Source organism: Malurus melanocephalus, unplaced genomic scaffold (assembly GCF_030028575.1).
Source record: "Malurus melanocephalus ecotype Western Australia unplaced genomic scaffold, MMel_1.1 scaffold_439, whole genome shotgun sequence".
NCBI classification, from domain to species: Eukaryota; Metazoa; Chordata; class Aves; order Passeriformes; family Maluridae; genus Malurus; species Malurus melanocephalus.
The window spans coordinates 133,530-147,233 of NW_026623671.1; the positions used below are offsets into that span (position 1 = coordinate 133,530).

The 13,704-nt window shown below is 43.1% G+C and overlaps 1 protein-coding gene across 13 annotated transcripts in view; it reads right to left on the bottom strand.

Annotated features, from left to right (window-relative positions):
• TCF7L2 (transcription factor 7 like 2) overlaps window positions 1-13,704 on the bottom strand; it is a 167,770-nt gene that overhangs the window by 6,703 nt on the left and 147,363 nt on the right. For 4 of the 13 annotated variants that reach the window (XM_057380170.1, XM_057380169.1, XM_057380171.1 and 1 more), the window contains 5 exons: window positions 13,597-13,683; window positions 7,699-7,839; window positions 6,808-6,967; window positions 5,958-6,065; window positions 1,210-1,258 (listed from right to left, as the gene is read on the bottom strand). In XM_057380170.1, coding sequence (XP_057236153.1) covers window positions 1,210-1,258; window positions 5,958-6,065; window positions 6,808-6,967; window positions 7,699-7,839; window positions 13,597-13,683 — 545 coding nt within the window. Of the gene's footprint in view, window positions 1-627; window positions 679-1,209; window positions 1,259-5,957; window positions 6,066-6,807; window positions 6,968-7,698; window positions 7,840-13,596; window positions 13,684-13,704 lie in introns of all 13 variants that reach the window. The other 9 variants (XM_057380173.1, XM_057380172.1, XM_057380176.1 and 6 more) reach the window with 3 other exon arrangements.

Sequence of the window (13,704 nt, forward strand, 5' to 3'; positions counted from 1 at the left end):
CCTGGGATAATGCAGCTTTTGGAATAACATTCAATTTACTTGTTTTCATTAATTCGTATTTAAAAGAATGGATAAGAATAAGCAGATTGCGGAATGAGTGTGTTAGTATCAGCCAGAAAATAAAACGTAAAGCATGGCAAGGTGCTGAGTTAGTACGGCTAGTGAATTGCAATGAATAGGCTTGAGCAGAAAGGAAAAAAAAAAGATCCAAAACTAAAATAATAACAAAAAAATGCGTATGCATGCTAATGTGAGAAGACTTAGTGGGAGCCATGAAAAATGCCATTAGATTAAGGAGGTTCATTACTGACTTGCTTCCATTCTTTATCAGTCTCTTTAAAGAAATACTGCATATTCAATTTGCACAGTTAGTACAACTCTTGCGTTATTTTTACTGTATTACTGTTTTAATAGCAATTGTTACAAAAACAAAAAAACAAAATTAAAAAATACTATCAAACATAATAGATATAAAGATATATAGATAATAAATACTATCAAAACGTGTGGATGGTATTTTTTTCTTAATGTCATAAGTGTTTAATGTTAAAATCTATAATGGCAGGAAAAAAAAAATTAAAAAGCAGTTTATAAACTATTTTAAATGACTCAAAATGACGTTAGCACCTGTAATCGGAGGAAGTGAAAGGCAAGGATTTAGGAAACATTCGCTGTGTTCTGAAAAAAAAGAACAAATTATACAAAGGCTTCAAAAAAACTAAGTTAGGGCTTCCTCGAGATCGACTATGAGATTGCCTATGCAGTATTTCTAATTTCCTATACAGAATGGCAAACCTCCTTAATTTAAAATGGGTGCGATTTACCACTGTAAGGCATGCATCAGGACATCCAGGGCCAGCCCGAATTACCGGCACACACGCACACAGGCACGCCCACCCGCGCTCGGGGATGGCCGAGGAAGCGCCAACCGCGGCACAGGATTACAGCTACGGCTCTGCGGGAACCAGGGAGCAGCTCAGCGACTGCCACGCCAGGCTGGGACATGCAATGGCTCGGTTACTAGTTTTAGAAGGGCGGGAACGCGTGAATAATTGGAGTGCTTTTTAAAAAAAAAAAAAAGCTGTCTAGCATAGGGACCGGCTCCCCTGAGGCCAGGAGACCTGTGCCCACCTCCCCCGTACCTACAAGGGTCACACCAGGATTGCCACGCTTCCACTAAGCAAGAGGTTTAGACTTGTTTTTACTTACCGTTGGTCTCTCCTGGCTGCTTATCCCTTTTCCTCTTCTTCTTCTTTCCCTGCAGAAAATATACACAAACGAGAAGGATTAAAAAAAAAACCCTCACCTAAAACAAGTGTCCTTGCAAGAGGGCACCGAGCAGTGAGCGGGAAGCTCCCAAGGGGTGACACCAGAGTATGACACTGGCTCACCCTCGGTGCAGGGAAGTTTGGGGGGACTCAAGGAGATGCTGCATCCTGGGATTGACTCAGTTTGCCCCCCCTGGGACTTTTCAGACAGTCTCACTGCAGCCCCCCCAGTGCTAACACCCACCAAAGCCATGGGCAGCTGGGGAGGGGGCAGAAMGACCCCAAGATGCTGCTTTTGAGCTACCATCATCATGAAGACAAAAACATTTGACATGTCTATGCCCCTGCATTGCAGCAGTTTCCAAAATCATTGGTGGGGCAGGGAAGGGGAGTGAGGTGAGACTGAGCCCCTGGAGTTCCTCAGCACCAAAACCCAAGCTTTCAAGCAGAAGARGAAGCCACAGTAATGAGCAAATCCTAACCTGTAGTTCCACTGGCAACCTAGAAAGCAATGCCAGGACAAGAAAAAAAAAAATCCAGACATAGCCAAGACCCTTCYCACATTTAGCCTCTATCACAAGGAAAAAAACTAATATTTTGCTGAACTCTATGCCTTTCCCAAACACTGTACCACAAGATGATGAAATTTGCTGCCGTTTTTGACTGGAGGGGGAAAAGCCCTTTTTGTTTCTCTCCAACAGTGTGGGAGAGGACAACTGGGAGCCCAACTTCTGTGGAAACACAGTAATTGCTTTCCAATGGAAAAAATATAAAGGAATAAGCAGAGCTTGAAAGAGAAAACCTCTTTTTCCAAGAAAATTCCTCTAACAGTAAGGTACAGGGTTTGCAAAGCAGTACAACAAGGCCAGTGCAGGTGACAGAGCAATTTCATTTTCACAGCTCCCCAGATGCTAAAAGCAACAGCTTCTGGGCCAGCCATGTCAGCTGTGAACAGCACATGAGATCCTGGCTTTGGAAGATATGGTGGCAAGAGCAGCTGTTGAGAAGACCTCAGAACAGCAGTCCCTTGTGGTCAAGGGGCAACAAATATATCTTGGAAGAGGGAATCTCACAGCCCCTCTGATGGGCTGGATGTATCTGGGAAAGCCAAGAGGTTCTCCCACACTGTGGACATCTTTGTCAGTAGATGGATCCCAGATACAGGGTTAAGGTGGGCTTCAACATGACACAGCCACACTTGGGATGCTTGCTATTACAGATTTCCTGGAATGCACTAGTTAAAAACTCCCCCAAAATGTAGAATATTGATTTGCTGCTGTCCTTTTCCTCTCCACAAAGCTGGCCTTGTGACATGGGGCTTCTGTACTCATTCCCCCTTGCTTGCTCAGGGTTGTAAACTGCCATCCTGTTGTCCAGGCTGTTTCAGGTTTATGAGATCCTTCTGGGCATGGAAAAAGCTCTGTGCACTCTGTGCACTCTGTGCACTGTCCATCTTAAAGGAACATTAAGCAACATGCACAAATTGTAGCCTGGATGTTGATGACAAATCATCTCCGACACCTCTAAGGAAATTTTTTGGGATATGGAAGTTGTCAATGTCATTGAGCAGCCATCAGTCTAACATGACAGGCAGACAAGCAYTGCCCTTAAAGCTCCTTGAGAACAGAATAGGGAAAACCACAGTATTTTGAAATCCACATTTCGCATAAAGATGCAAGAGGCTCAGACTCTGCTCCATCTATATTGATCTCAATTCATGGTAACTCTGTGAAAGTCGGTGAATTTTTTCCAGCTTTCAACAATGTAACCGAAAGCAGACAACTGCCTCAAGATCATAAGCCTGATTTTTAATCTCAAGGAGTCCACTTGCATAATTAACAGATGGCATCTGTGGCAAATTTGCTTGAATTTTGCAGTACATTTGGGAATTCGAGGGCTATTTCAATTTGAGACCTTATAACTTCTTCACTCAAGGGCCAGCCACAACACTGGCTGTCCAGTGTTGATTGGATTCCACAACAGTCAGGAATCACCTGCCCTTCACAAGCTCTTCAAACCAGGTATTAAAGTACTGTAATGCCTTTAGGGAGCAATCTGTTAAAAACAGCTATGATATGCAGGAATGTCAGCCAGGGACCAGGAATTTCTTGTTCTTTTTCAACACAAGCTTTTAAAACTGTTCCTAACAAAGAATGGACAGAGGTCCCATCAACTTCATTCCCTTTTCAAAGGAAACAGGGAGAAGAATCATCTCGTTGGCTTGTTCAATTTCTGTGCTATAAGAGGATATTTGATTATATAACTAAATTAATATATGGACTTAAGGAAGGAACTGTGGCAGCAGTTTTTCCAATGCTCTGCAAAAAACACAGTTTTGTCTTTGCCTCAGATTGTCCTCCYRAGATTTRAGCAGACTGTAACGTTATCTGTCAYCCTACTATACTAATTTAGATKCTGCAAGYAAATATGGATGTAAATACTTGCTAACAATTTTGGCAGCTCCCTCTCCAGAGCCAAACTAAGAAGAATTTTGATAGGACTGCAGAGTTCTTTGGTACTAATATCCCAGATAAGCAGCAGGCGAGGTGACTAGACCCTTACATAATTCTGAGTCCAGCACTCAGCACTGCAGAACATCTTAGATCTCAGGAAGAGCCAGTGTGCCTTGTGACACCAACAAGCCACGAGGCTGAAAGCTGCATTTCCTGAACGCACTGCTGCTGTCTCTGAAGGCTTGGGCTAGAGCTGGCCTTATCCTTGAGCCCGATGTGAGGTGCTTAACAATTTAACCACTTCAAGCAGCCCAAAGTCGCTCCCCTGCCTGACGTGTGAAAGGCTCGAGACCCTACAAACGGCTGAGGGAGGAGGGGCACTCAGGAGAGCTGTGAATGGACCAGGAGAGGAGACATAAATAAATCCTGCGGGTGATGCAAAGGTACCACGCTCTCCTCAGGCAGGAAGGTTCCCCCTGAAGGTCACTTGGGGGTACAGCATCAAGCCGCTGGGAAAGCACCGGCTTTCTCATCCTGTCCTTTTTAGCTTGAGAAGAAAGGGTTTCTCAGTGTTCACACAGTGAGGACAAAAGTAAAAGGTCCTAAACACTGAGGCTTTGTACATGCCCATCTGTCGGTGGCACAGTCACTGCGCRGAACGAGCGCTCCCGAAACCTCAGTCGAGCCCGCACTCCCTTTTGAACACCCAAGAAGACACTGCACAGTGCTGAGGAACTACCTGGAGCTGAGGTCTGAGCCTCAGGCCACACTGTGCTGAAAAGGAAAGGAAAAGCTGTGCCTCATCAGGCTTAAAAAGGTCTCCTCTGAGGAGCACAGGATCAAGAATATTCTGAACTGGAAGGACAATTGAACACATAGGGCTACACCTGCAATGACCAAGGAGGGAGAGCTGAGCCCAGTGGAAAGAAAAGATGATCAAGAAAACAGAAGGATTTGGAAAAATGGCCTTAAGTACATRTTACTAAATAAGTGAGCATGTGTAYTGTCCACCACTGAAAYGGGAAAAGAGCAAAGAGAGATGCTGCTGCTGCTCCTGGCCTTGCTRCAGACTCTGAACTGGCTTCCTCTCACCCAGACATGTAAAAATGCAGATTCACAGAGGCAAGTATTGTCATATATGGCAAAATTGGATATTTATGGTAAAACAGGCAGTGATGATGGGGATGGAAGAGACAGACTTCAACAAAACCGTAATATGTATCTCTAGACAAAACTGACGTCAGTCTCAGAGCTGTTGGTCCCCAAACCTGCAGGGAAGCCTGACTAGAAGGCAGGGAGCAGGGTTTATTACAGAGTTAGAGACCTTGGGAGTTTTACGTGATTTTTATTTAACTTTTAAAAAAAAAATCAAGATGCTGCTATAATCCTATTAAAAAAGGGTTTAGAGMTCCCACCAATCCACAAATCTGTCAAGAATTTATGGGCTTAGGCTTGCAAATACTTATTACCATCTGCACTGCTTACCCTTCATGGAAGGAGCTAGGGGTTATAAAGCTGGCCTTATGCTTTTTAACAGACAGAAAACTTCACCACTTTTAGCTCAAAACCAGGCTTTCTGAATCRTGCAGGGAGAAATCAATCTTAAAAACAATACACAAACTGACCACAAATTCCAATACACTTTTTAAAAAATGAGGAGGGTAGAGGGGAAAAAAAGGTAATATGGGCATGAAAAAGAAAACATAAACAAAATATACAACTGCAGGGCATTGAATAATTCATTTAATCCCACTTGAGAGTAAGACTTCCAAATATATAATGCTTTTGGTTTTGCCAGTCCTTCTCTGAAGCTAGGATAAGTCAGTCTTCCACTTTCCACTATACTCTCACACAGATAAGCACAAGACACTAATAATTTGTCTCTTTTGGTGGAAAGGCGAAGAGCCACATTAGGGAGATTTTAAATTTTGTTTTAAAAAGTGAAATCCAAAATGACCAGGAAGCCAAACAGCATTTCCAGATGCTGGTAAAAGTGAAGGCAAGACTCTCCACAGTGCTCTGCTGTCATCCCTCAGTTCTAACCCCTTACTAGACCCCAAGTGGAGGAATGGGAATTACCCCCAGTAGTTTTGGTATCGCCCGTTGTCACCAGATTGGGATCCTGAGGCTTTCCACGCAGTGCTTGTGTGCAATGTGTGGTCGCAGCTCAGCAGGGCACACAGACATTTCTACAAGCTCTACTACTAAAAAAGTTTCCAGCTGCATAGGAACCTACATAGTTATCCCGTGCAGACCAGCCTGGGTACAGCTGCATGTGAAGCTGTCGCTCCTTCCTCGCTAGTTCATAGTATTTCGCTTGTTCTTCTCTGGATAGCGCATGCCACTGRGGTGGGGAAAAGACAAAAAGACAAAATAAAAAGCACTAGTGGTTGGRGTTTCTTCAAGCACATTAACAGCAAAGTGTATTATTTATTTATATAAATACAGTTAGAGTCGATTTTCATAAAAAAAAAGAGATAAAACCAGATGATCTGGCATGCTGACATTGGTATTTTATTTATAACTCCAGATCATAACAGCAGTTAAATCAACTGAACCACAACTAATCATTTACATGCACTCAACCCCTTTGTCTCCTGTTGAGAGAGAGGAATTAAGGAATCTAAACAAAAACAAACAGCAGGGGAGATGGTCCAGAAGCTGAACTGCTCCTCCTGAGCCAGAACTCAGTCACAGCTTTGGAGGTGGTCTCCCTCACTGCAACTCCCTCCCACCTTCTGTCTCTCACAGATGCTGATACTAGTACTGCACTCAAAGGTTTTTCCATTTTTCCATTTCCCATTTACTTTTCTGATTATCTTGGGCCAAAACAAAAATATATGATTTTTTTCATCTCCTACTCATGGAAGTAACACTGAAATAAGACTGCTATTAATTAACTCCTCCTCTTCCCCATGAATGACCCCATTGGCAAGAAGAGTCTCCGAGATCTAAAMACAAAACCAAGGCCTTTGGTTTAGTAATTCCCCTATTCTTTTTTACAATAGCAGAAAAACACAGGGATTCAGAAGATGTAAAYCCTACCAGGTTTCAGGCCCTGCTTGTGCTTGTCCCTTGTTACCTACCCTTCGACCGAGGATTTGGTTGATGGCTGCGCTCTCTTTCAATGTGCATTCTGCTACAACTTTTGCTCTCATTTCCTTCATATACAACATAAATGCATTAAGAGGTTTCTTTATGTGTGGCTTCTTTTTCTCTTCTTCTTTTTTGGAGTCCTGATGTTTTCTGAAGGGTAAAGATACAACAGACAGAGACCTCACAGTGAGAAYGCCTTGTGAGTTTATTAAATCAATCCCCTCAATCTCTCTAGCACTAATACTCAGCAATCTCAGGAAGAGGACCAGAAGGCTCTCTAGAGCCTTCACCCTGGCTGCTGTAAGAGCATCATAAGAAAACTCATCTCATGTTTATGCAACATCACCAAGTACCCTCTCAGCCCCTACAAGAACCTTGGAAGGACATGGGCATCCASAAAAATGGGCTCTGGTGGAGAGCTGGAGCATGACAGTGGAGGAAATAATTACAGCCCATCATCAATGGGCTCTCACCAGTTCAAACCTAAACTTGATACCAGTTCTCTGCAGCTTTGAAGAAGCCATTTATGCTCTACTTTTTGTCTCCTGTGGTGCATCTGTTATCTCAAGGTTTCAAACTGGGCGCTGAGTAATAGAGAAACTGGTCAAGAAACTTGAATCTTGATCAAGAAAATTCCACTTCCTCGTTAAAACAGGTGAAATTAACAACTCCTTGCCTATGTCATAGAATGACTGAAAGACTGCTACCATCATTGTGACACACTTTGGCAGCTAAACCACATTCAAATCAATTATAACAGAAAAAAAAATTGAAATATTTCCCAGCAAAAACATCAAAAACCCAAGCCTCTTTACAAGCCAMACACACAYAGGTGATGCTTTGAGGATTCTAAARAGAAGACAGGGGAAGCAACAACTTACGAGCTGTGGAGTGAGCCGACGTCGCTCTGGGAAGATTCCTGTTTGACTGTTGGTGTGACTATGGCCGGATGAGGAATTCCAGTTGTGTGTAAACTATGGTGTGGCGGGACCATGTGTGGAGGAAACCTAGAGGAGAGAAAGCTGTGTAAATCGTCAGAATAAAAATGAATGAATGGGGAGGGATGTGTACACACATTACAACAAAAAAAACCAAAAAAACTGGCATATAACAAGCACATGACAGCTAGACAAAGCATATGAAAGCTGGCAGCATTAATTAGCAATAAATTAAACATAATGACTCTTCTAATGTCATTAAAGCCAATCTTCCCCTTCATTATCATTACTGACATGAGACATCATGATTTTTAACATCTTTAACAAAAGGMGAATTCAACTGGATGGACTTGTATAAAGATGGAATTTCAGCTACCTGAAACAAAATCCACCAGTCCATTTCTTTGCTAAGAAATTATGTGTGGCAAACAAGGAATCAATTTTTATAGTTTTGAATCATGTTGTGAATTTAGGATGACATCTTTTATTCTATATTGACAGCAAAATAAAATATTAATGCCAACACATTCTAGATGCATTTTTGATAATACTTATAGACGCCTCATTAGCTACATTTTGTTGATGGAGCTGAAGAAAATATTTATTTGTGTCTAATAAATCTCTGARCCACATTGCTTTAACAGAAAGTGGAAGACTGTGGAATTTCTGATCCATTAAAGTAACCTAGAAAGGCTTAAATTCATGCAAAGGAACAGTCTAGCCTTTCTAAAGAGAAAAAAATGTTGCCAGCTTTATGGTTTATGGTCATATACACGGACAGATCCCGGTCCTGCAAATGGATTCAGAGGGATGCACAATCCTTCTGCATGAATCCAATTGCTTGGCTGGGATCACAGCACAAACATGGCACAATTATTCAGACTTTTTACATTTTAACAGAAATGAAAAAAACTTTTCAAAAGCAGGATTGATTTATATCATTATTTCCCAACAGTCTCAGAAAGGTTTTGCAGTGAATAAGGAAAGCATGGTATGACTGACTGCCTTTCCCTCAGAAAACCCTCCCTGAAATCAACAGGTTCCCTGGCAATGGGATCAAGCCTAAAAATATGTTTCTGAAGTAACTTTCCTCAAAATGCCAAAACTAAAGTAACCTGGGAAATGACAAGGGCTTTTCTATCTGCAAATCCCTACTCTCATCCCAGACTTTGAACCATCTGGTCCACACAAAATAACCCAAGATTATGGAACACTCAATGGGATAAATAATTTCTTCTATCATCAGCATAGAAAAAGATTTTTTTCTATCCAACAGGATTTAAAATGGGATGATATACCATGGATATCACTGTGCATAAGCATCAGAAATATAGTGGGTTTATCTTTTTTTCTYCCCTCTTAWAAATTCCAATATTGAGCTCAACCCCACCCCCTGTGAGTGCCTGGACATTCCCTGCATTCTCAAGATGACATAGAAGTACTTTCATGAGCAAGAGCACTGTCCACTACAAGCTCTGAGGACCTTTGTCCATCAGCTGGCAGTACTCAGGGGGATTAGACAGAAGGATTTGGGCTTTGAAGGCAGTGGTGGGAAGAGCAAGGACTGACAGGGAGAATGTGAACTTGTTCAAACTGTAGAGAATTGCAGCTCTTCACRAACAAAGGCATGGAGAGAAGAGAGGCAGGAAGGTGGGATGACAAGGGAAGAGGAGAATGGGCAGCAAAATGGTCATTCCTAYTTCTGCTAAAGACTCACGGACACAAATCTCCAAGTGGGCTGTCCAAGTGCCTTCCCACTCTCTGACAAAAGTAGCTGGGAGAGAAGCACACATTTGAGGATATACTTTGGCTCATGGTAGGTCAGAACAGAAGAAAATGTCGAGGTTGCAAAGGAGACTGACATCCGTGTCCCAGTTCTGCCACAGAACTGCCCACCATCAGCAAGACACAAACTGGGCCTTTGCATCATTTTTTCCTGTTCTGTCTTTATTTCCATGTGTATGTATTTTGATTGGACATATCTAAAATTTGTTCACACAGTGCCTGGGACCTTCAGACACAGTACAATGCAAATAAAAACTGACRGTATCAGTTGTTTTATTTTAAAAATCACTTACAAAACGTGGGCAAAAATAAAACCGATGGCAAAAAATGGACCTCACTGAAGGCAGTCTAAGCACAGTGATAAAAAGTTGGCACACATCCTATCCAGTGACTGGCAAAACCCTGCATTCCAGAGAGGACTGTGCTGCTGGGGCTGGCTAGGCCAGAGCCAAAGGGACAGTGAAGGATGGAGATGGAGATGAAAGTCTTCCTTCAGAGAGCAGGCAGGAAGAACTGTGCTGCTCTGACATGAGGGCTCGGGGGGAAGCACAGAGAGCATGTATTAGCAAGGAGAAAACCTGGGTGCAGAGCACAACATGCACGTGTTGTGTGCAAGCCTGAAGGATGGCAAAGCCTCCCCTGACCTCAGCTGGGATATTTTACTCACTGGGCTCTAAACTCCAAAGACAGCAGCCTTCATCAACAAGCAGTTACAGCTCAATAGTTATTTTCAGGGTTGCAGTTTTCAGGAGGAAGTGAGTGGTGTGCTCATTATCAGTGACCATTCAGTCTTTCATACTGAATCTCTCCAATTCACAAGGCTGCCTGTTGGGCTTACACACCCCTTCCTACGTTTAGGGCTATAAAAACATGCTCCAGAACCTAAAGTTGCTCTCACAATTCCACAGACTTCCGTGGGCTGCGTGAGGGCCCAGCCCAAAATCTGAGTGCCTGCTCATTTCCATGTAGACAGCCACTCACATGGCAATATGAGCAGGGGAAGAGTGTTAATTTTTAACTTCCTGGCTGCACTCCAACTTCAGTAATTACATTCAGCAAAAGTGAATTTCCCCTGAAATTTCAATTACAGAAGGTATTTTCCACTGCCACCACTTAACTGCTGTGCAGTGTTTGTCTGGTGTAATTCTGCTAAATTATTTCCTGATTTCYTCTCGCAGCAGTTGTTTTTTCATAGTGGGTCCACTGTTTGCCCATCACTCAGTCAGCCCTGTCTCATTTCACCTTAAAGGCATATTACAGATGGGTAATGAAGGATCAAGAGATGTTACAGGCACGCTGCAAGCATGCAGTGAGAGTGTGGCCATGCTACCAGCAGCAACAGAGTTGAAAATGGTTAAAACAACCTGAAGACACTACCTTAATAGTCTAAACCATTTATGAAAAATCACTATTAGTCACCCATTAACCTTTTATAAACTATTCATAAGCACACTCGAACTAATGAACGGTAATTAAGGTTGGGAAGCACTATAGGCTCCAAAGATCTATACCATAACGCAGGCAAAGATGGGAACTACTTTTAAAAGAAGGAAAAGGGAAACAGTGGATGGAGGGGTGAGGTTTGGTGTCTACCCTGGCTTCATTGTGGGGGCAGAGCCAGYACAGCAAAGGTTTGTAGCAGGGCTGTTGCCCAAGGCACTGCTGGGCATCTCCCAACCACASCGGACACTCGGACAGGGGCTGCCCCACAGCTGAGCCCTGGCTGATGCTGGAAAACATCCCTGGAACCAGGTATGAGAGCACAGCTTGCCCAGAGGGTGTTCTCATCTAGGGGAAACCAGGGGAGAAGTTTCTGGGCTGAAACAAAGGGTAAACATCTTAAATCTATTCATGCCCTGCACGTGTGCCTGAGCGTGTGCGCGCGCACGGGCTCCTGTCAGAGACAAAAAGAAAGGCTCCCTGTGTGTATGCACACCCCTCACCTTCGCCTGAGACATTCACCAGATTTTTTTTTTTTTTTCTCTAGACAAGTATTCCATGAATTGCAATAAACACCCTAAAAATTCTAAGCAGCTCATTATACACCACTGTCTCCTTTTATGGCTCCAAGCCAGAATATAATGATGAGTCTTAACTTGTTAAGGACAACTAATTTTTTGTTCCTGGCTGTCTCAGGGGCTTCTCTCTTACTCACTCTCACTTTACTTCACTGTTGACATGTTTCTGTTAACTGGATGTCATCTGCCTGCCTTGATTTTATGCACAAGCAGTGGGATGCATTTTTCTGTGCAACAATTCTGCTTTGAGTTGCATTAGATTTGTCATTATTCTCTCATTTTCCCCTTGCACTTGTAACATTTCATCTATTCCTGCCTTATTTTTTGAGCCACGGTGCACCCACATTATGGTTTATACATGATCTTGCTCCCTTTGAAGCCGGCAGATTTCAGAGCCAGCCCTCGTCAGGAGAAGTGCCTGCTACCAATTTAGCAGGCTGAGGGCCCCGAGCTCCAACAACTCAATCTAAAGGGGGTCACAGGGTGGCACAAGCGAGTGTCAGCAAGTGCTGTTTAATTGCCAATCTAGGCTTCTCCATGGTGTTTAAAGTATAATGACCCATCACTTAATTCTGAGAAGTCCTGGCCCTGCTGCTGAATGGAATGAATATCAAAGGATGTGCTAGAACAGGGCAAGGAGCCTACATTTCCTATAACTGCCATAAGTATAATAGACCTCTACTTCTGTCGTCCCATTACCACAATAATGTATTTAATTTGCTGTGTACTCTTTTTAACTAGATACCTTTCATAAAGTCTATCTTGGGAATATAGCCCCCCCCCCTTCCACATCTCCCCCCTCCCTCAAATGACTAGCCTCTCTAATAATAATTAAACTAAATCAAGCTCTACTTTGCCTCACACCATGCCTGCAAGTCTTTTACAGATATTAAAAAAGATTAAATGGGGGGAGGGAACCATTGTTTAAATTTGCAGTTCTCTCCCCAGCCCAGTATTTTTTCTCCCCCGGGCTGGGAGTACCAATTTTTTTTAAGTTGATTTTCCAGTTGTCTTTCTATTTGCTGGACCAGCATGGGTAAATTTGTAATTTTTAGGTTTTTGTTTACTTATCTAAAGCACACATCACCCTATTTCTCCACCCATTCATTCATGAGCTCTAGGTACAGGTTTCCATTTCCCAGTGAGGTGTGCTTCCCCCCAGCCCTCACCAATCTTTTCCTCCTTAGATCATCTATGCACCCACGTTCACATATTAAGCTGAAGAGATGGAAAGGAAGGGACAGAGCAGGGAAGAGACGTGGAACCTTGCTATGTAATGCATGCTAATTTAATTATGTGCCATCATCAAAATGGATTAGCTGTTTCAGCCCATCAGGAAAGTCTAAACTTCCACCGATTTAATTAACCAGGCTGAAAATCAGATGAACAGAAAATAAAACTATCATTAGGAGCAATTAGTGATTACTTAAACATAGTGCTGCCAACCAGTTTGTAAATAAAACTAGCAGCCCCTGGAAAATTAGATGGAATTAATTGGAGGTAGGGAGGGGGAGAAATGTATACTTCTAAAGCTTTTGAGGGTCAGGCAGGCCCTTTTATGTTGACTATCAGTGTTTGGAGCTTTGGGAGGGGAAAGCACAGCACAATAACCTTCCTCCCAACTGTGCTGAAGAGCAGTCCTCCTCCCTCCCGAGCCTTCCCTCCCACGCACACAGCGCTGCTCCGGCTGGTGGCCACCGAGAAAGCCAAGGGTATCACGACTTCCCCTCCTTGCTTTTTCAACATTACATTCTCCCAGCTCTTTCATTTAGTTTGGCTTTTAAAGGTGGCTTCTCACTCCTCCTCCTCTCCCTCTTAAACAAATTCCTGAGGCCCAGTGACATCATTAGGACACCACCTTCTCCTGACTTGGGAAGATGGCTCTCATCCCCTCCTCTGCCCCACCAAAATGCTAAAGATGATTTGTTTAACTGAAGTGCTTTCAGAAATCTGCTGCCTAGGTGAAATGCTCTCCTCCAGAGAACTGGAGGAGGAGCTACATTTGCTCTTAATTTAGGACCTCAGTATTTGAACTCACCTTGACATGGAAGCATTGACGGTCAGAGCTGTTGGGTAAGGGTGGCGGAAACCCCCTGTCGTGATTGGGTACACTGGCTGACCTTGCCTGGCAAAAAAAGAAGGGAAA